Source organism: Oncorhynchus gorbuscha, linkage group LG06, assembly GCF_021184085.1.
Source record: "Oncorhynchus gorbuscha isolate QuinsamMale2020 ecotype Even-year linkage group LG06, OgorEven_v1.0, whole genome shotgun sequence".
Taxonomy (NCBI): Eukaryota; Metazoa; Chordata; class Actinopteri; order Salmoniformes; family Salmonidae; genus Oncorhynchus; species Oncorhynchus gorbuscha.
The window spans coordinates 93609299-93630102 of NC_060178.1; the positions used below are offsets into that span (position 1 = coordinate 93609299).

At 40.6% G+C, this 20804-nt stretch overlaps 2 protein-coding genes across 2 annotated transcripts; both read right to left on the reverse strand.

Moving 5' to 3' along the window:
• Positions 1-1750: 1750 nt before the first annotated feature.
• Positions 1751-6391, reverse strand: LOC124037315 (transmembrane protein 130-like). Its single transcript, XM_046352028.1, has 8 exons — positions 6358-6391; positions 6168-6256; positions 5901-6069; positions 5460-5605; positions 5232-5313; positions 4865-5067; positions 3516-3628; positions 1751-2723 (listed from the first exon to the last, which is right to left on the reverse strand). Exons 1-8 carry the CDS (start codon positions 6363-6365, stop codon positions 2553-2555), a joined length of 981 nt encoding a protein of 326 aa, XP_046207984.1. The 5' UTR covers positions 6366-6391; the 3' UTR covers positions 1751-2552.
• A 6031-nt stretch (positions 6392-12422) lies between these two features.
• Positions 12423-17393, reverse strand: LOC124038767 (transmembrane protein 130-like). The gene is made up of 7 exons (XM_046354837.1): positions 17327-17393; positions 17065-17233; positions 16625-16770; positions 16397-16478; positions 16032-16234; positions 14677-14789; positions 12423-14115 (listed from the first exon to the last, which is right to left on the reverse strand). Exons 1-7 carry the CDS (start codon positions 17391-17393, stop codon positions 13945-13947), a joined length of 951 nt encoding a protein of 316 aa, XP_046210793.1. The 3' UTR covers positions 12423-13944.
• Positions 17394-20804: the final 3411 nt, after the last annotated feature.

Sequence of the window (20804 nt, forward strand, 5' to 3'; positions counted from 1 at the left end):
TAAAGTGTTGATACGTGTTTCCTAGGGGACCCTATAAGCATTGGCTACATTGCATGTTTTCTCTTAGCTACATCATGTAACGTAAACTCACGTAAACTCGTACATCGCCTTGGTCCATACAATTGCCCTTATTTTAGCACCCCAAAAACGTAATACTTTCAGATCAACAGTAATGTCAATACCATTGTAAAGCACAATTTCTCCCCTTTCCAACAGAATCAATTACATGACCTAAACGCTGCCCTTTTCTGCATAATTCAAGCAGGCAATGAGCCCCGTCGGGTCTTTTTAAAAATGGCGGGTGGGGACGCAAAACTAATGCGTGATAGTGAGAAGGACAGATGTTGTGTGGGACAATTGCTTTTTTTCAATCGATCTGTCCAACTTATCACCTTATCGCCTCTAAAATGTAAATAAAACACTATAAAGAGTTTATATAATGTGTCATTACATACCTATTTGAAGGTTTGTGTCAAATTTGAATCAGGTTTTTAGTGCGGTGCTAAAGTGATCTTAGAAGTAAACAGCGGCTTTGAGAATGATGATCGCATGCAATGATGACGAAAAAAATGACTAGGTATCCCCCCTTACCCCCGTCACTGTCCATTTCTTTTTTTTAAAGGGTGATAGAAGTGCTGCACCTGGTGGAGAGAGATTGTAAGACAGAAATAGTTGCTTTATGCGTGCTGTACGTTACAACATGACACGTCAAGATATAACGGAGGGTCAGTTTATTCAACTATGGACTATGGAGCCATTATCATGTCGATCAACGCTTGAATAGAAACCTAGTTCACACCTCCGATTTTGACGTCAACACAGTCGATACAGTCCCATTAGTTTTCTTTGTAGCCTCGTTTGAATGTTACATTTGTATGGAATGGGGTGAGTTCACGTTAGCTAACATATTCTTGCTTTGCATATTCCTCTTTGATTTAGAAGATACTGTCGCACAAACAACATGCTGATTTAGGTCCTCACCATCACTGGTATTATCAGGCTGTATTAGCTAGCTATGTTTGCTCTTACTCAGTACATTTATTAGCCATGGCTTATAACATTTAACAAACCAAACGTTCAAATACTGGTATAGAAGGTTAAGTAAAAATCCAAACCGGTCCCTGCATCAATACGGTATACCGCCCAGCCGTAGGTTGAATTGCTGCAAAGAAACAATTACTAAAGGACACCAATAAAAACAAAAGACTTGCTTGGGCCAAGAAACACGATCAATTGACATTAGACCAGTGGAAATCTGACCTTTGGTCTGGTGAGTCCAAATTTGAGATTTTTGGTTCCAACCGCTGTGTCTTTGTAAGACGCAGAGAAGGTGAATGGATGATCTCCGTGTAAGCAGTGCTGTTCTGCACCGCTGTATTGTGTGTGGTTGATTGAGACTATAGATGTGGACTTTGGAGATCAGGTAGTTTAAATGAATCAGAATTCACTCTCTGCATCTGCATCCGAAAGAAAAGACAAAACGTTTGTAGAGCACATATGTTCTGCGAATCGTTGCCTCTTTCTACAATAGACGCACAATACAAGGGACTGGAATCATTCGAGGAGCTAGCCATCGTTCACACATACAATAGCTGGCTAGTAACCACAGGCAATGTTGAATTCAAAATATTAATATCATCCTAAAAAGTACAATTACAATTGCATCTTAACAATAGCATCCACTTATGAGTAACCTCAATTGAGGTATATTATATCATGAAAATGGTAAAATAGAAAAATTACATAAAAGAACAATTCATATTATTTAATGATTGTGGGTATATAACATGAAGTAGGCCTACAACTCAAGTTAGATTGTATTGTAAGATACCATTCAGATACATAACGATGGTACCTTTTGGTAGTCATGAGCAGCAAGATAAATATGTAGAAATAACGGCGACAGATGTCGATTATCCAACAAATACATCAATTTTGGGGGCCAAAAACCAGTGTATAACAATGTAAATATAACAAGACTTCTTGCTGACAAAGACACTTGATTTATCTTTACTTTCATCATTGACTTTCTTGGCATTCCATCCAATCATTTTGTAAACATGTTCTATAGATGTTGACAGCCAGTATCTTTAAGTAATAGCCATCAGAATCGTTCCCTACAGGGTTACTAGCAGGTCTCATCACCCCCGCCCCGCGAGCGTACCACATCTATTTCTATGGACACAAGCACTGTTCAAGTCACAAACTGTTCACATCGCTCGTTGGTGGAGAAACTTTTGCCATGTCTAATGTGTATTCATGTGATATTGGAGTGACAATGCCAAGAGTGTGCAATACTGTCATCAAGGCAGAATCTTTATATATTTTGATTTGTTTAACGCTTTTTTTGCTTACTACATGATTCCATATGTGTTCTTTCATAGTTTTGATGTCTTCACTATTATTCTACGATGTAGAAAATAGTAAACATAAAGAAAAATCCTGTAATGATTAGGTGTGTCCACACTTTTTACTGGTAATGTATATTCATCTCAAACTATACATTGATGGCAAACTATTAACAAGCTCAAATCAAAGTGTGTAAATGAAGACTAGTTGCGGTAGGATTTGGCGACAGATCTGGTCCCGTGCTGTAGAAGGGGTTGGACCTCTTCGTTCTTTGGCCCGGACACATAGAGATCACTACTGATATCAGGGATGTTCTGTTGTGGCTGCAGTTCCATGTTCATACTGGAGTAAGTGGCGTTACTGGACTTAGACATCTGTCAAATAAAAAATGCATATTTACACTGACACACAAGTGTTTTTTGGAGTTTGTAGGGCTACATTGTCTGAATATTTAATAGTAATTTCATATTGAACAAGAACAAATACACTGTGAAAACCCCCATCACTTGACAGCAGTGATGTATGCTGTCATTGTAAATAAGAATTTGTTATTAACTGACTTGCATAGTTAAATAAAGGTTAAATAAATAACTAAAGTAAATGTAGAGTCCAGTAAACCTCGAGTCCTTCATACTCGAGTCACGAGTCCCTTGGTCGTGCTAAAAGCTGTGGTTCAACCGTTTTTTAGCCAATATGTTCAATTATGCAAAAGGAAGAGATTTTCTGAAAACAAAGTCACTACTAAAGTCACTACTAGTCTGAGTCAACGCTGAGTCCTGTTTCTTTACGTAATATGTCATTGTTGTACTGTGTGTGTGTCTATAGTTTTGTTCAATGTTGTGTTAGTGTATGTAAGTTGTTTTGTCTCAAACTTTGTTCCTGCTGCTGTTGGACCAGGCCTCTTTTGAAAAATAGATTTTATCTCAATGAGAAAAATCTGTATAAATATAGGTTAAATAAAAATAAAATAAAAACTACAAAACCGCTTGACGGTGCTTTCTATGGTTACGACCAAGTTTTGGAATTGATCCTAAGTCAATATGTTAGGTATACATGTAGATCAACCGTTTGTGGCTACATTGTAGAATAGCCTCATATCTTTAGGAGGAGTATAGAAACAGAGCATAACATTCTTCAACAAGTCCCTCTATCAGTCTCCTTCTTACCTGTGGATTGCTGTTGCGTCCTTTCTTGTGGCGACAGGCTATAACAGCGATGAAGGCGAGGATTGCCAAGACAATCCAAGCACATATCATGATGAAGAGCAGGTTAAAAGAGGCTATTAGGAGACAAAGAGAGAACTGTTTTGCCCATAGTTCAAGGAATGTAGAACACTTCACATACTGTAATATTACAGTATTACATGATGCAGTTAGACAAGCTTGAATACTGGTCATAAGTTCTACAAGCAGAATTGATTTTCTTTCACAATTATCTCCCAATTAGTGACTGTCATACTCCCGAGTATCTGCATACATGATTATTAGAATGTCTCAACTTTGAATCATGTTCCTATTTAAACAAACCATCATTATTTCAGAAGTCTGGTTTCAAACAATCTATTTGTTATGCATTAAAATGAGGTCACAAGCTTCCTGAAACTCCTCTGTAACGATACCATCCAGCACAAATCAATTCACCACAGGAGACAAATGCAGTATGGGGTGTGGGTCCTGCTGTTAAATTGCTCTCCTCCAGAACTCCTTAGCTGCATTCTTCAACCCTGGCCACTGTCCCACTGGCATCTTTTCATTTCTCTGAACACACTATCACTCGGTTCAGCTGAAGATTACAGGAAGAACCATGAAATCTAAAGAGATAAAATCTCATCAAAACCTCTTGTACCACCTGAACTGCTGAGGGACACTGTACTAATAGATGGATCATTTGTACCATATCAAACCATTTATACTGTATTCAAATCCAATCCAATTGTATTTGTCACATGCTCCGGATACAACAGGTCGTAGACCTTACCATGAAATGCTTACTTACAAGCCCTTAACCAACAATACAGTTCAAGAAATAGAGTTAAGAAAATATGTACTAAATAATATAAAAATAGCTAAATAAAAATAGGTAACACAATAAAAATAACAATAATGAGGCTATATACAAGTACAGGTTACTCAAGTTATTTTGTACATGTAGTTAGGGGTAAAGTGACTATACATAGATAATAAACAGCGAGTAGCAGCAGTGTAAAAATAAAGGGAGGTGGGCGTGTCAATGTAAATAGTCCCGGTGGCCATTTGATTAATTGTTCAGCAGTCTTATGGCTTGGGGGTAGGAGCTGCCTTTTGGTCCTAGACTTGGCGCTCGGGTATTGCTTGCCGTGGTAGCAGAAAGAAAAGTCTACAGTTTGACGTGGGTGGAGTCTTTGACAAATTTTTTGGGCCTTTCCAAAAAAGTGAGAGTACAAAGTGTGTACTGTACTGTACTATCCTGTAGCTTCTGCCTTGTGTGACTAATGTGGACCAAATCTCCACAGACCACATGATAACACCAGACTTACGATCTCTCCTCACAAAGATGTTGTAGGAGGTCTGCAGTTTGCTGATGTCGTTGCGGGCGCTGATGTCCAGACAGTGGACTCCTAAAGCTGTGAAGGTGTGGTTCAGTGTCATGGTGTTCTCATACAGCATGGTCAGGTGACAGCCTGTAGGGGTTGCCGATTCACAGTTCTGTAGGAACCTCCAACAGACCCACATGGGAGGACTAGAGAGAGAGAGAGATGATGAGAATAAATACAACACACCCACATTGGAAGACTAGGACACAGAGAGGAGAGAGAGAATAAATGAGCTGATTATTTGATGTGTTATACATGTTTAGTATGCTGTGTGTGTTAATTGTGTGGCCTACTGAGAAATTGTACCCACCTTCCATCCACATGAACAACCAGACTGTTGTTTCTGGAAACCTGGAAACTCAAAGGGCTCAATTCAATATTTCTGATGGTGTCTGGAAAATAGCAGAGATGTGCAATACACCTACATTGATGTTGTGGTGTCACTTACTGTATGGTAAACCTAATGTGATATTTAAAAGCTCTACTATTTCAAACCAGATAATTATGAACAACAATGATGTGTATTCTGTCTACCTACCCAAAACTGTAACGTCCATGGTGTATACCCCAGTGAGTGGAGTAGAGGTATTGTTCACTTGGGCCCCAACTCTCAGCCGCAGAGTGTAGTTTCCAGGGGATGAGTAGTTATAGTGCACAGACGGCTCCGATCCCTTCAGCACCTCTCTTACAAAGCCAGAAAATTGATTGATGATTTATTGAGCAAAATTATTCATTGAGGACAACCCAGGGATAACAGGTTAAAGCAATTCCACTTGTTTCTAACGTGGTCCCTGATGGAATAAATTCAACACTGACAAGACAACAGAAACAACAGTAATCCTTACAGTAAAAAACAGCATCACACAACATCGAATAAATAAATAAATAACAAATTAAACAACCACATAATATTTAAATATATAGCCTAAACTACAAAACATACATTCGATGATAAACAGGCAAGTCCACATAGGCCTACCCGTTGCCGAAGTCCCAGGTATAGTTGAATCTGGCAGTGCGTAAAGTGTTCATTGGATCGAAAAGTTCAAACTTTGTCTCGGTTGGAACTTCCGTGGCCAGCTCCTTGTCCCGCAGATAAGTAACATTTCCTTCCCTCTGAATGAAGCTGAGCTTGCCTGTAATATTTTCTGAGTAAAAATGTAAAAATTAGATGTGTTTAGTATACATTTTGTTAAAAATAGTGTTGTATTGAAATAATGTTGTCTATGCGTAAAAGTAAACCTACTCAGATTGATCAAACCGTCTGTCGCGAGCCCAAAAACCTGGGGGCTCAGAATCAGTGGAAGTGACATGACGACCAACGCAATTATTTTTCTGAAATCATAAACCAGAAGTTCACAAAATGATGTTGAATGTACTGCAATGTAATTCTAATTATTTGCCCAAATATTACACATACAACACATCATATTTACCGATACATTTGCACTTGTGAAGAGGCAGATGGTGTAGGACACTTCAGGTCTAAGACGTTTAGAAATGTGGACAGTCTTTAAATGGACAACCTATAATAGGTGCTTTGTCAGCCGGTGCCAGCTAATTGTTCATGCCTTCTAAATTTCACAGATACATGTACAAGCTTGAAATTATGTCCATGCGTTTTAACCATGTGCCTGCCTCAGATTACAAAGAGTTGTTGTGTTGTAAATCATTGTCCATGGTGGAGGATACACATGAGTTTATGGCCCACATCAAAAATGTGCAGTACACTTCTTAGTAACGGCCAATTTACATTTTGCCTCCTACAGTGAACGAAAATAAAGACAAAACATGTAACAATCTAATTTTTTTTTACTATATTGCTATATATACTGTATATTCGGGCAAGTAGCGTTCTCTAAACCCAGATTCGGCAAACTTTGCACCACTCCAGCCGACTCTTAGCATTGCACATGGTGATCATAGGCTTGTGTGCGGCTGCTCGGCCATGGTATCCCATTTCATGAAGCTCTCAACGAACAGTTCTTGTGCTGACATTGCTTCCTAAGGCTGTTTGGAACTGAATGTTGCAACTGAGGACAGACGAGGACATGGAGCTTGCAATTGAATTGCTGACTGCAGGAATGTCCAACAGAGCTGATGCCATATAATTTAATGTCAATTTCTCTACAATAAGCCGCCCGCAAGGTCGTTTTAGAGAATTTGGCAGTACATTCAACCGGCCTCACAAATGCAGACTACCTTTATTGCGCAGTGTGGGTGAGCGGTTTGCTGATGTCAATGTTGTGAACAGAGTGCCCCACGGTGGTGGGGTTGTGGTATGGGCAGGCAAGCTACAGACAACGAACACAATTGCATTTTATCGATGTCAATTTGAATTCACAGAGATTCCATTATGAAAACCTATGGCTCATTGTCATACCATTCATCCGTCCCCAGCACCTCCTGTTTCCGCATGATAATGCATGGCCCCATGTTGCAAGGATCTGTACACAATTCCTGGAAGCTGAAAATGCCCCAGTTCTTCCATGGCCTGCATACTCACCAGACATGTCACCAATTGAGCATGTTTGGGATGCTCTGGGTCGATGTATATGACAGCGTGTTCCATTTCCCACCGATATCCAGCATATTCGCAGAGCCATTGAAAAGGAGTGGGATAACATTCCACAGGCCACAATCAACAGCATGATCAACTCTATGCGAAGCAGATGTGTCGCGCTGCATGAGACAAATAGTGGTCATGCCAGGTGCTGACTGGTTCTCTGATCCACGTTCCTATCGTTTCTTTGTGTATCTGTAACCAACAGATGCATATCTCTATTCCCAGTCATGTGAAACCCACAGATTTGGGCCTGAAGAATTTATCTCAATTCAATTTGGCTCCCGAGTGGCACAGCGGTCTAAGGCACTGCATCTCAGTGCAAGAGGCGTCACTGCAGTCACTGATTTGAATCCAGGGTGCATCAAATCCGGCCGTGATTAGGAGTCCAATATGGTGGCGCACAATTGGCCCAGCATCGTCTGGGTTTGGCCACCGTAGGCTGTCATTGTAAATAAGAATTTGTTCTTAACTGACTTACCTAGTTAAATAAAAATAATTTTAAAATGACTGATTTTCCTTAGATGAACTGTAACAAATCTTAGAAATTGTTGCAGGTCGAGTTTATATTTTTGTTCAGTAATATTATCAAGACCCTTGTTTGATGTAAGCTGCTTGCATCTCAGTTATGAGCTCAAGTACTGAATATGACCACACAATAAAGCCATACAAGGAGAAATTACCAGACCCCTGTGAATGACGCCTTTCATCGCTTCTGTGAACAACTAAGTCACTCTAGGGATCGCTTCTGTGAACAACTCAGTCACTCTAGAGGCCGCTTCTGTGAACAACTAAGTCACTCTAGGGGTTGCTTCTGTGAACAACTCAGTCACTCTAGATGTCGCCTCTGTGAACAACTAAGTCACTCTTGGGATCGCTTCTGTGAACAACTAAGTCACTCTAGGGATCGCTTCTGTGGACAACTAAGTCACTCTAGGGATCGCTTCTGTGAACAACTAAGTCACTCTAGGTGTCGCTTCTGTGAACAACTAAGTCACTCTAGGGGTTGCTTCTGTGAACAACTAAGTCACTCTAGAGGTCGCTTCTGTGAACAACAAAGTCACTCTAGGGATCGCTTCTGTGCACAACTAAGTCACTCTAGGGGTTGCTTCTGTGAACAACTAAGTCACTCTAGGGATCGCTTCTGTGAACAACTAAGTCACTCTAGGGATCGCTTCTGTGAACAACTAAGTCACTCTAGGTGATCGCTTCTGTGAACAACTAAGTCACTCTAGGGGTTGAGTTAATGTTTAAGTTTATTCTTTGAGCTGTATCTGAAAGATATTTCAGATTTATTTGCATATGTAATTGTCACTGCAAGTCCCAGAATGCCTTGCGAGAGGAATGAGTGATAACGCTTATGTGAACAACAAACAGTCAACTCTTGCTCTGTACCAAAACAATTGGGATCAAGTATTCTTACTAAAAGAAGCACAACTAAGTCACTCTAGGTGTCGCTTCTGTGAACAACTAAGTCACTCTAGGGATTGCTTCTGTGAACAACTAGTCACTCTAGGGATCGCTTCTGTGAACAACAAAGTCATTCTAGGGATCGCTTCTGTGCACAACTAAGTCACTCTAGGGGTTGCTTCTGTGAACAACTCAGTCACTCTAGAGGTCGCTTCTGTGAACAACTAAGTCACTCTAGGGATCGCTTCTGTGAACAACTAAATCACTCTAGGGGTCGCTTCTGTGAACAACTAAGTCACTCTATGTTGTAACTTTAATGTGTTTGAGTTAATGTTTAAGTTTATTCTTTGAGCTGTATCTAAAGATATTTCTTTAGATTTATTTGCATATGTAATTGTATTGGGTTGTGTTGAATTACGCTTTTTGACTGCAAGTCCCAGAATGCCTTGAACAACTAGAGGAATGAGTGACAACTAAGTCGCCAATTATGTGCAGGTGCTAGTGATTGTGGCTGACTTTCCGACAGCATCTTAACTGCATTGCTCTGTAACCAAAACAATTGATGTTAAATGTAACGTGAACAAGTATTCTTACAAAAGAAGCTTTCACATCAAACCCTGTTTGTCCCTGTCCGGTCATTACTTTGACCCTTAGTTAATCTAAAACTCTAGTTTGTGTCGGGGGGCTAGGGTCAGTTTGTTTATCAACTAAGTCACTTTAAATCTAAGGGATTGCTTTCTCTGGAGGACCTGAACAACTAAGTCACTCTAGGGCCATGCTGCTGCTCCAGTTTCAACTGTGGACAACTAAGTCACTCTAGGATCGCTTCTGTGAACAACTAAGTCACTCTAGGTGTTCTGCTTCTGTGAACAACTAAGTCATTTGAACATCTTGGGTTGCTTCTGTGAACAACTAAGTCACTCTAGAGGACCTGAGCCCTGGACCGTGCCCCAACAACAAATGTCACTCCCCAGTCCACCTGACTGGATGCTGCTCCAGTTTCAACTGTTCTGCCTTATTATTATTTGACCATGCTGGTCATTTATGAACATTTGAACATCTTGGTCATGTTCTGCTATAATCTCTACCCGAAGCCAGAAGAGGACTACCCCAGTTCCTCTCTAGGTTTCTTCCTAGGTTTTGGCCTTCTAGGGAGTTTTTCAGCCACTGCTTTTACACCTCATTGTTTGCTGTTTGGGGTTTTAGGCTGGGTTTCTGTGCACTTTGAGATATCAGCTAACGTACGAAGGGCTATATAAATAAATTTGATTTGATTTGATTTGATTTTAGGGATCACTTCTGTGCACAACTAAGTAACTCTAGGGATGAATTAGGAAATGTCTTTCATATTTAGGGTTAATTTTTAGATCATAGGGAGTAAGTTTACTTTTGATGGCCATTGTCAAGTGCACAGGGCCTAATATGAACTACTGGCTAATGGTGCTTAAAATGCATAATGGTTCTCTGCTTTAAAGCCAACACCTACAGGTGTGAAGTGGAATACAACATAAATCGTGGTAGCACTCTAGGAAAAATAATTACAATGCCACCCTTTCATATATAACAATGTTGTCTTGTCTAAATATCCCAACCGGTAACGGAATCAACCGCTGGTGATGTAGGTGGATCAACAACTCGATATTGGCGTATCGTTTTTAAATGTGTGCATGCTTTTCTCCTCCGACAATACAACATCTGATTCAAAGGGGGTGTGGCAGATATCAAACCTCTTCCTCGGTAGAATACGTGTACCTCTTCGCCAAAAGGAGGCTATTGAGAAGGGTAGGACCGATTTCCTTTTGCTTACAAATGAATTGACACACTCCACCACTTGACAGGTTTCGTGTCACGCAGGCGAGAGGATGAAGCACTGACCTTTGCTCAAATGAGGAAAAGTCCCCAGACCTAGCAGTGTGAAACTAGTCGTCGACCATTCGGTGGTTGAAAAAGTACCCAATTGTCATACTCCAGTAAAAATAAAGATACCTTCATTAAAAATGGCTCAAGTGAAAGTCACCTCGTAAAATACTACTTTATTAAAAGTCTAAAAGTATTTGGTTTTAAATATACTTAAGTGTCAAAAGTAAATGTAATTGCTTAAAATATACTTACGTATCAAAAGTAAAAGTATTAATAATTTCACACATATTAAGCAAGCCTGAAGGCAAAATTTTCTTGTTTTTTTAGATTAAATATAGCCAGGGTTTGGTGTGTCTACCAGATCAGAGATAGAAGGGATGACCAGAGATGTTCTCTTGATAGGGTAGTAGGGGGTAATTAGCCCTCCGGTGTAACTGCCCCTCCCCCTGTAATTCACATAAAGATCACTAGATGTCACCAAATTCTCTCCCCAACATTTTGACATAACCAAATATAACTGCTTGTAGCTCAGGCCCTGAAGCAAGGATCTGTATTTTCTTGGTACCATTTGAAAGGAAACACTTTGAAGTTTGTGGAAATGTGAAAGGAATGTAGGAGAATATAACACAATATATCTAGTATAAGATAATACAAAGAAAAAAACAACCGTTCTTTTGTATTTTTTTTACCATCACTTTTGAAATGCAATTAAAGGCTACAATATATTATTCCAGCCCATGTGCAATTTAGATTTGGGCCACTAGATAGCAGCAGTGTATACGCAAAGTTTTAGACTGATCCAAGGAACCATAGAATTTCTGTTAAAAATTTTGTATCAAGACTGCCCAAATGTGCCTAATTTGTTTATTAATAACTTTTCAAGTTCATAACTGTACACTCTCCTCAAACAATAGCATGGTATTATTTCACTGTAATAGCTACTGTAAATTGGACAATGCAGTTAGATTAACAAGAATTTAGATATGTCTATGTACTGGGAAATGTTCTTGTTACTTACAACCTCATGCTAATTGCATTGGCCTACATTAGCTCAACCATCCCGTGGAAGGGACACCGATCCCAAATAATGTTTAAATATACAAGTAGGAAAGCCTTTAGATAAATTATCCACTTGTTTAGAATGAAACATTTAGATCCTTTTTTTGTAAAGTAGTAACTCCCCCATCGCCTGGGGGCTAGTTACCCCTTTATGGTTATGAATGTATTTCTATTTGTCATTTAGACAGTGACTAGCCCAGTTTGTGCTAGTTTATGCTAACTTGTGAGCTTGCAACTTCACTAACAGTAAATGATAGTTACCTAGCTAGGAAATGTTAGTAAGCTGCTAGGAGTACTTTTATTTATTTTTACCTTTATTTAACTAGGCAAGTCAGTTAAGATCACATAGGAACAGGCCGTCACTGTTCAGCTCAGGGATTTGAACTTGCAACCTTCCAGTTACTAGTCCAACACTCTAACCACTAGGCTACCCTGCCTGCTTTAATGATTGTGGGTGCGTAACATGAAGTAGGCCTACAACTCAAGTTAGATTGTATTGTAAGATACCATTCAGATACATAATACATTTGGTACAGTCGTGAGCAGCAAGTAGGTTACAGTCGTGAACAGCAAGATAAATATGTAGAAATAATGGCGACAGATGTCGATTACCCAACAAATACATACATTTTGGGGGACAATAACCTGTGAATAACATTGTAAATATAACAACACTTCTTACTGATAATGACGCTTGATTTATTTTTACTTTCATTATTGACTTTCTTGGCATTCCATAAAAACATTTTGTAAATCAAATTAAAATGTTCCAAAGATGTTGATGAGTCACACTCCCAAACCCAAATGAAACTTTCTGCAAAATAAAATATGTAAGCTAAAGCCATCTGTCAATCAAGGTCATTGTCATTAGTCATGAATTCATCTCTGTTGCCCTGACTGAAAGGTGGGTTTGGTGACAGCAGAGGAATAACTCGGCCCAAAATCTGTCTTCTCCAGCAGGTGGCGTTTTGTTGTTGTTTTTTTCCTCTCACCAAGCCAGGTTTTTTGTATGGAGGTCAATGAGTGTGATTACCAAAAATGTAATGGCTAATTTTCAACGTGTGGCTTATTTGATCTAATAATGGTTTTGTAATGCTTAGGTTGTTATGACTGTACTGATATTAGTAGGATGTGACATAAAAAGTCCCTTATATCAGAGTTCTGCCTGTTATCACACATGTATCTGCTCTCTCATTGGTTCTGCCTGTTATCACACGTGTATCTGCTCTCTCATTGGCTAGAATGGTCTTAACCGATCTCTTTTCCTCCCATCTGCCTTACATTTTTGAAGACATTCTTTTTATTCTTAGTGGCCAATGGAGTATCTGGTCAATGTAATGGACCATCTGTGGTGACAGACAGTATGGTTAGGTAATACCAGCAATGTATATATAAAACTGGATTGCTTATGCTATCTATTTGCCATTGAGAGGCTTTGAAGCCATCGGTCTGCAGTTTGGCACTCCCCAGTAGGAGCAGTCCTCCATAGGAATGAATGGAACTCTACAGTATTTCAAAAAAATGTTTCAGGGACAAAATTACATGTATTTAAGTATTTTTTTGTTTTAGTGGGGATAGTAACATTAGTAATGAAATGTAATTTAAATGTATGCGATAAGGTGTCTGTAATATAATAAATGTGGCAAGAATGAATATAGACATGAATAAATGCATTTCTATAGCTTCCCAAAATGTTTATACAATGGTGGGGGAGTGCCAAAATGTAGGCATGGTGGATTCAACACAGCACCACTGATCAGTCATCTAGCGTATATATAAATCACTGGGTAATAATACACATTAGGACACTTCCCTACAGGGTTACTGGCAGCTGTCATCTATTATCATAGAATATCCAATCCTCTAAAACCCCTTGGATGGATATTTAGTTTTCGAGGTCAGGCTTTTGGCTGGGTCTGAGGATGAGATCATCAGAGGCAAAATAGTGTAAGTATTAACATCCACACAGACAGGGGAATGTAATCTACATCGGTATTACATCACTGACAATGTATAGTTCAATGTTACGGGTGCCATATATTAATCTCAAACTATACATTGTTAGCAAACTATTAACATTTGGCTTGAATCAGTCCAACACAAAGCTCAAATCAAAGTGTGTAAATGAAGACTAGTTGCGGTAGGATTTGGCGACAGATCTGGTCCCGTGCTGTAGAAGGGGTTGGACCTCTTCGTTCTTTGGCCTGGACACATAGAGATCACTACTGATATCAGGGATGTTCTGTTGTGGCTGCAGTTCCATGTTCATACTGGAGTAAGTGGCGTTACTGGAGTTAGACATCTGTCAAATAAAAAATACATATTTACACTGACACACAAGTGTTTTTTGGAGTTTGTAGGGCTACATTGTCTGAATATTTAATAGTAATTTCATATTGAACAAGAACAAATACTCTGTGCAAACCCCCATCACTTGACAGCAGTGATGTAGAGTTCAGTAAACCTCGAGTCCGAGTCTGAATCCAAGTCTGAGTCTTTTGGTAGTGCTAAAAGCTGCAGTCCAACCATTTGCTAAGCTACATTTCATTACAATGTTTCACGTTTGTAAGGCTGATTAGATAATACAGTTATCTATCATTGCTGCTGGTGGAGTCCGAGTCATGTCACGAGTCATGAGAATTGTGAGTCGAGTCTGAACCAAAACTGAGTCCTGTACTCAAGTACTACAACACTGCTTGACAGCGCTTTTTACTGCTACGAACAATTTTTGGAGTTGATCGTTAGTCAATTTGTTAGGTATATATCACCCTCATGTGGACATATTGTAAAATAGCTTCCTTTCTTTGGGATAAGTACTGAAACAGGGCCTAACATTCAACAAGTCCCTCTGTCAGTCTCCTACCTGTGGTTTGTTATTGTGTCCATTCTTAGTGCGACAGGCTATAACAGTGATGAAGGCGAGTATTACCAAGATGATCCCAGTACATGTCAGGGTGAAGAGCAGGTTAATCGGGGCTATAAGAAGACAAAGAGAGAATTGTTTTTCTACAGTATTACGTGATGCAGTTAGACAAGCTTGAATACTGGTCAGACGTTCTGCAAGCAGAATTGATTTTCTTTTTACAATTAACTCCCGATTAGTAACTGTCATACTCCAGAGTATATGCATACATGATTATTAGCATGTCTCCTCTTGTCTTAACTCTGTGCACCATTGAATCATGTTCCTATTTACACAAACCATCATCATTCTTTTAGTCTTCTGGTTTCAAACAATCTATTTGTTATGCATTAAAATGAGGTCACAAGCTTCCTGAAACTCCTCTGTAACGATACCATCCAGCACAAATCAATTCACCACAGGAGACAAATGCAGTATGGGGTGTGGGTCCTGCTGTTAAATTGCTCTCCTCCAGAACTCCTTAGCTGCATTCCTCAACCCTGGCCACTGTCCCACTGGCATCTTTTCATTTCTCTGAACACACTATCACTCGGTTCAGCTGAAGATTACAGGAAGAACCATGAAATCTAAAGAGATAAAATCTCATCAAAACCTCTTGTACCACCTGAACTGCTGAGGGACACTGTACTAATAGATGGATCATTTGTACCATATCAAACCATTTATACTGTATTCAAATCAAATCCAATTGTATTTGTCACATGCTCCGGATACAACAGGTCACAGACCTTACTGTGAAATGCTTACTTACAAGCCCTTAACCAACAATACAGTTCAATAAAGAGTTAAAATAATATTCACTAAATAAAATAAAAATAGTAAAATAAAAATAACAATTAACACAATAAAAATAACAATAACGAGGCCATATGCAGGTGGTACCGGTAGCGAGTCAATGTGTACAGGTTATTCAAGTTAACCTGGTAGGGGTAAAGTGACTATACATAGATAATAAACAGCGAGTTGCAGCAGTGTAAAAAAAGGAAGGGGGGGGGGGCGTGTCAATGTAAATAGTCTGGGTGGCCAATTGATTAATTGTTCAGCAGTCTTATGGCTTGGGGGTAGAAGCTTCCTTTTGGTCCTAGACTTTGCGCTCCTGTATCGCTTGCCGTGTGGTAGCAGAGAGAAAAGTCTACCGTATGACTTGGATGGGTGGAGTCTTTGACAATTTTTTGGCCCTTCCCAAAAAAGTGAGAGGACAAAGTGTGAACTGTACTGTACTATACTGTAGCTTCTGCCTAGCATGACTAATGTGGACCAAATCTCCACAGACCACATGATAACACCAGACTTACGATCTCTCCTCACAAAGATGTTGTAGGAGGTCTGCAGTTTGCTGATGTCGTTGCGGGCGCTGATGTCCAGACAGTGGACTCCTAAAGCTGTGAAGGTGTGGTTCAGTGTCATGGTGTTCTCATACAGCATGGTCAGGTGACAGCCTGTAGGGGTTGCCGATTCACAGTTCTGTAGGAACCTCCAACAGACCCACATGGGAGGACTAGAGAGAGAGAGATGATGAGAATAAATACAACACACCCACATTGGAAGACTAGGACACAGAGAGGAGAGAGAGAATAAATGAGCTGATTATTTGATGTGTTATACATGTTTAGTATGCTGTGTGTGTTAATTGTGTGGCCTACTGAGAAATTGTACCCACCTTCCATCCACATGAACAACCAGACTGTTGTTTCTGGAAACCTGGAAACTCAAAGGGCTCAATTCAATATTTCTGATGGCGTCTGGAAAATAGCAGAGATGTGCAATACACCTACATTGATGTTGTGGTGTCACTTACTGTATGGTAAACCTAATGTGATATTTAAAAGCTCTACTATTTCAAACCAGATAATTATGAACAACAATGATGTGTATTCTGTCTACCTACCCAAAACTGTAACGTCCATGGTGTATACCCCAGTTAGTGGACTAGAGGTTTTGTTCACTTGGGCCCCAACTCTCAGCCGCAGAGTGTAGTTTCCAGGGGATGAGTAGTTATAGTGCACAGACGGCTCCGATCCCTTCAGCACCTCTCTTACAAAGCCAGAAAATTGATTGATGATTTATTGAGCAAAATTATTCATTGAGGACAACCCAGGGAAACAGGTTAAAGCAATTCCACTTGTTTCTAACGTGGTCCCTGATGGAATAAATTCAACACTGACAAGACAACAGAAACAACAGTAATCCTTACAGTAAAAAACAGCATCACACAACATCGAATAAATAAATAAATAACAAATTAAACAACCACATAATATTTAAATATATAGCCTAAACTACAAAACATACATTCGATGATAAACAGGCAAGTCCACATAGGCCTACCCGTTGCCGAAGTCCCAGGTATAGTGGAATCTGGCAGTGCGTAAAGTGTTCCTTGGATCGAACAGTTCAAACTTTGTCTCGGTTGGAACTTCCGTGGCCAGCTCCTTGTCCCGCAGATAAGTCACATTTCCTTCCCTCTGGATGAAGCTGAGCTTGCCTGCAATATTTCCTGAATAAAAATTTAAACAACATGAGTTTACTATACATTTTGTTTAAAAAACGTATTGTATAAAAACAATGTTATGCGTAAAAGTAAACCTACGAAGATTGCTCAAACCCCCTGCCGCGAGCCCCAAAACTTGGGGGCTCAGAATCAGTGGAAGTGACATGACGACCAACCCAATTATATTTCTGAAATCATAAACCAGAAGTTCACAAAATTAAGTTACATTTACTGTAATGAAATTCTGCTTTTTTGCCCAAATATTACACATACAACACATCATATTTACCGATACATTTGCGCTTGTCCGCTCACAGAAGAGAAAAATGGTGTAGGATACTTCAGGACTAAGAAATTGAGAAATGGGGACTGTCTTCAGATGGCCAAACGATAGTAGATGCCTCGTCAGCCGGTGCCAGCAAATTGTTCATGCCCTTTATGTTTCCCAGATATACGTAATAGCTTGAAATCATGTCCACGCGTTTTAGCCATATGTGTCAGATTACAAAAAGCTGTTGTCTCACTATTGTACGTCGCTCTGGATAAAAGCGTCTGTTAAATGGCTCAAACGTTAACGTGTTGGAAGTTTCTGTTGATAGTGGTGGTATTTTAAAAAACATTTTGATACCTATGTTTAACTCTGAAAGTCAATTAAGAACACATTCGTATATACAATTGTGCGCCACCCTATGAGACTCCCAATCACCGCCGGTGATACACTCTTGATTCGAACCAGCGGGTTTGTAGTAATGCCTCAAGCACTGAGATGCGGTGCTTTAGACCATTGCGCCACTCGGGAGGTAGGACATTTGACAGTCCTCATTGACTTTATGACCCACACCAAAAATGTGCAGGACACGTCTTAGGAATGGCTATTTGTTCCTCCTATTTACCGAGCAAATCACATTTTATGGGTCACATGCGCAGAATAGAACATGTGTAGGCTTTACAGTGAAATGCTTACTCGTGAGCCCATTTCCAACAGTGCAGAGTAAAAAAGTAAGACAAATATTTGCTGAATAAAAATGAAATAGTAACACAATAAAAAATAATAACAAAGCTATATACAAGGAGTAGCTGTATCGAGTCAAAGGGCTGATTTCAAGGTTTTACTGCTAACCTACAAAGCATTACATGGGCTTGCTCCTACCTATCTCTCTGATTTGGTCCTGCCGTACATACCTACACGTACGCTATGGTCACAAGACGCAGGCCTCCTAATTGTCCCTAGAATTTCTAAGCAAACAGCTGGAGGCAGGGCTTTCTCCTATAGAGCTCCATTTTTATGGAACGGTCTGCCTACCCATGTCAGAGACGCAAACTCGGTCTCAACCTTTAAGTCTTTACTGAAGACTCATCTCTTCAGTGGGTCATATGATTGAGTGTAGTCTGGCCCAGGAGTGGGAAGGTGAACGGAAAGGCTCTGGAGCAACGAACCGCCCTTGCTGTCTCTGCCTGGCCGGTTCCCCTCTTTCCACTGGGATTCTCTGCCTCTAACCCTATTACAGGGGCTGAGTCACTGGCTTACTGGGGCTCTCTCATGCCGTCCCTGCAGGGGGTGCATCACCTGAATGGGTTGATTCACTGTTGTGGTCATCCTGTCTGGGTTGCCCCCCCCCCTTGGGTTGTGCCGTGGCGGAGATCTTTGTGGGCTATACTCAGCCTTGTCTCAGGATGGTAAGTTGGTGGTTGAAGATATCCCTCTAGTGGTGTGGGGGCTGTGCTTTGGCAAAGTGGGTGGGGTTATATCCTTCCTGTTTGGCCCTGTCCGGGGGTGTCCTCGGATGGGGCCACAGTGTCTCCTGTCCCCTCCTGTCTCAGCCTCCAGTATTTATGCTGCAGTAGTTTGTGTCGGGGGGCTAGGGTCAGTTTGTTATATCTGGAGTACTTCTCCCGTTCTATTCGGTGTCCTGTGTGAATCTAAGTGTGCGTTCTCTAATTCTCTCCTTCTTTCTTTCTCTCTCTCGGAGGACCTGAGCCCTAGGACCATGCCCCAGGACTACCTGACATGATGACTCCTTGCTGTCCCCGGTACACCTGGCCATGCTGCTGCTCCAGTTTCAACTGACCTGAGCCCTAGGACCATGCCCCAGGACTACCTGACATGATGACTCCTTGCTGTCCCCAGTCCACCTGGCCATGCTGCTGCTCCAGTTTCAACTGTTCTGCCTTACTATTATTCGACCATGCTGGTCATTTATGAACATTTGAACATCTTGGCCATGTTCTGTTATAATCTCCACCCGGCACAGTCAGAAGAGGACTGGCCACCCCACATATGCTCTCTCTAATTCTCTCTTTCTTTCTCTCTCTCGGAGGACCTGAGCCCTAGGACCGTGCCCCAGGACTACCTGACATGATGACTCCTTGCTGTCCCCGGTCCACCTGACTGTGCTGCTGCTCCAGTTTCAACTGTTCTGCCTTGTTATTATTCGACCATGCTGGTCATTTATGAACATTTGAACATCTTGGCCATGTTCTGTTATAATCTCCACCCGGCACAGCCAGAAGAGGACTGGCCACCCCACATAGCCTGGTTCCTCTCTAGGTTTCTTCCTAGGTTTTGGCCTTTCTAGGGAGTTTTTCCTAGCCACCGTGCTTCTACACCTGCATTGCTTGCTGTTTAGGGTTTTAGGCTGGGTTTCTGTACAGCACTTTGAGATATCAGCTGATGTACGAAGGGCTATATAAATAAATTTGATTTGATTTGATTTGCTTTGAATGTACAAGGGTACAAGTAGTTGAGGTAATTGAGGTAATACATGTGGGCAGAGGTCAAATTGACAAGGCAATCAGGATAAATGATAAACAGAGTAGCAGCAGCTATGTAAAGTGTGTGTGTTGGAGTGTCAGTGTAGTATGTGTGTGAGTGTGGGTAGAGTCTAGTGACTCTACCCACACTCACACATATTTACAACTGTGACCTTGCCAAGATAAAGCAAAGCAGTACGACACAAACAACAATACAGAGTTACATATGGAATAAACAAACATACAGTCAATAACACAATAGAAAAAACATTATTCTATATACAGTGTGTGCAAATGGCGTGAGGAGCTAAGGCAATAAATAGGCCATAGTAGCGAAATAATTACAATTTAGCAAATTAACACTGGAGTGATAGATGTGCAGATGATGTAGAAGTAGAAATACTGGCGTGCAAAAGAGCAGAAAAGTAAATAAAACAATATGGGGATGAGGTAGGTAGATTGGATGGGCTACTTTCAGATGGGCTGTGTACAGCTGTAGCGACCGGTTAGCTGCTCAGATAACTGATGTTTAAAGTTAGTGAGGGAAATATAAATCTCCATCTTCAGCGATTTTTGCTATTCGCTCCAGTCATTGGCAGCAGAGAACTGGAAGGAAAAGCTGCCAGAGGAGGTGTTGGCTTTGGGAATGACCAGTGAGATATACCTGCTGGAGCGTGTGCTACGGTTGGGTGTTATTATCGTGACCAGTGAGCTGAGATATGGCAGAGCTTTACCTAGTAAAGACTTATAGATGACCTGGAGCCAGTGGGTCTGGCGACGAATATGTAGAAAGGGCCAGCCGACTAGAGAATACAGGTTGCAGTGG

Bases quoted from the DNA above. Each gene is read 5' to 3' on its own strand.
- LOC124037315 (XM_046352028.1), bottom strand. The intron at 5,068-5,231 runs GTGGGTACAATT...CTCTCTCTCTAG, and splicing joins GTTGTTCATGTGGATGGAAG to TCCTCCCATGTGGGTCTGTT. The intron at 2,724-3,515 runs GTAAGAAGGAGA...TTTATTTGACAG, and splicing joins GACGCAACAGCAATCCACAG to ATGTCTAAGTCCAGTAACGC.
- LOC124038767 (XM_046354837.1), bottom strand. From the start codon at position 17,393: ATGTCACTTCCACTGATTCTGAGCCCCCAAGTTTTGGGGCTCGCGGCA. The intron at 16,479-16,624 runs GTAGGTAGACAG...GCTATTTTCCAG, and splicing joins CATGGACGTTACAGTTTTGG to ACGCCATCAGAAATATTGAA. The intron at 16,235-16,396 runs GTGGGTACAATT...CTCTCTCTCTAG, and splicing joins GTTGTTCATGTGGATGGAAG to TCCTCCCATGTGGGTCTGTT.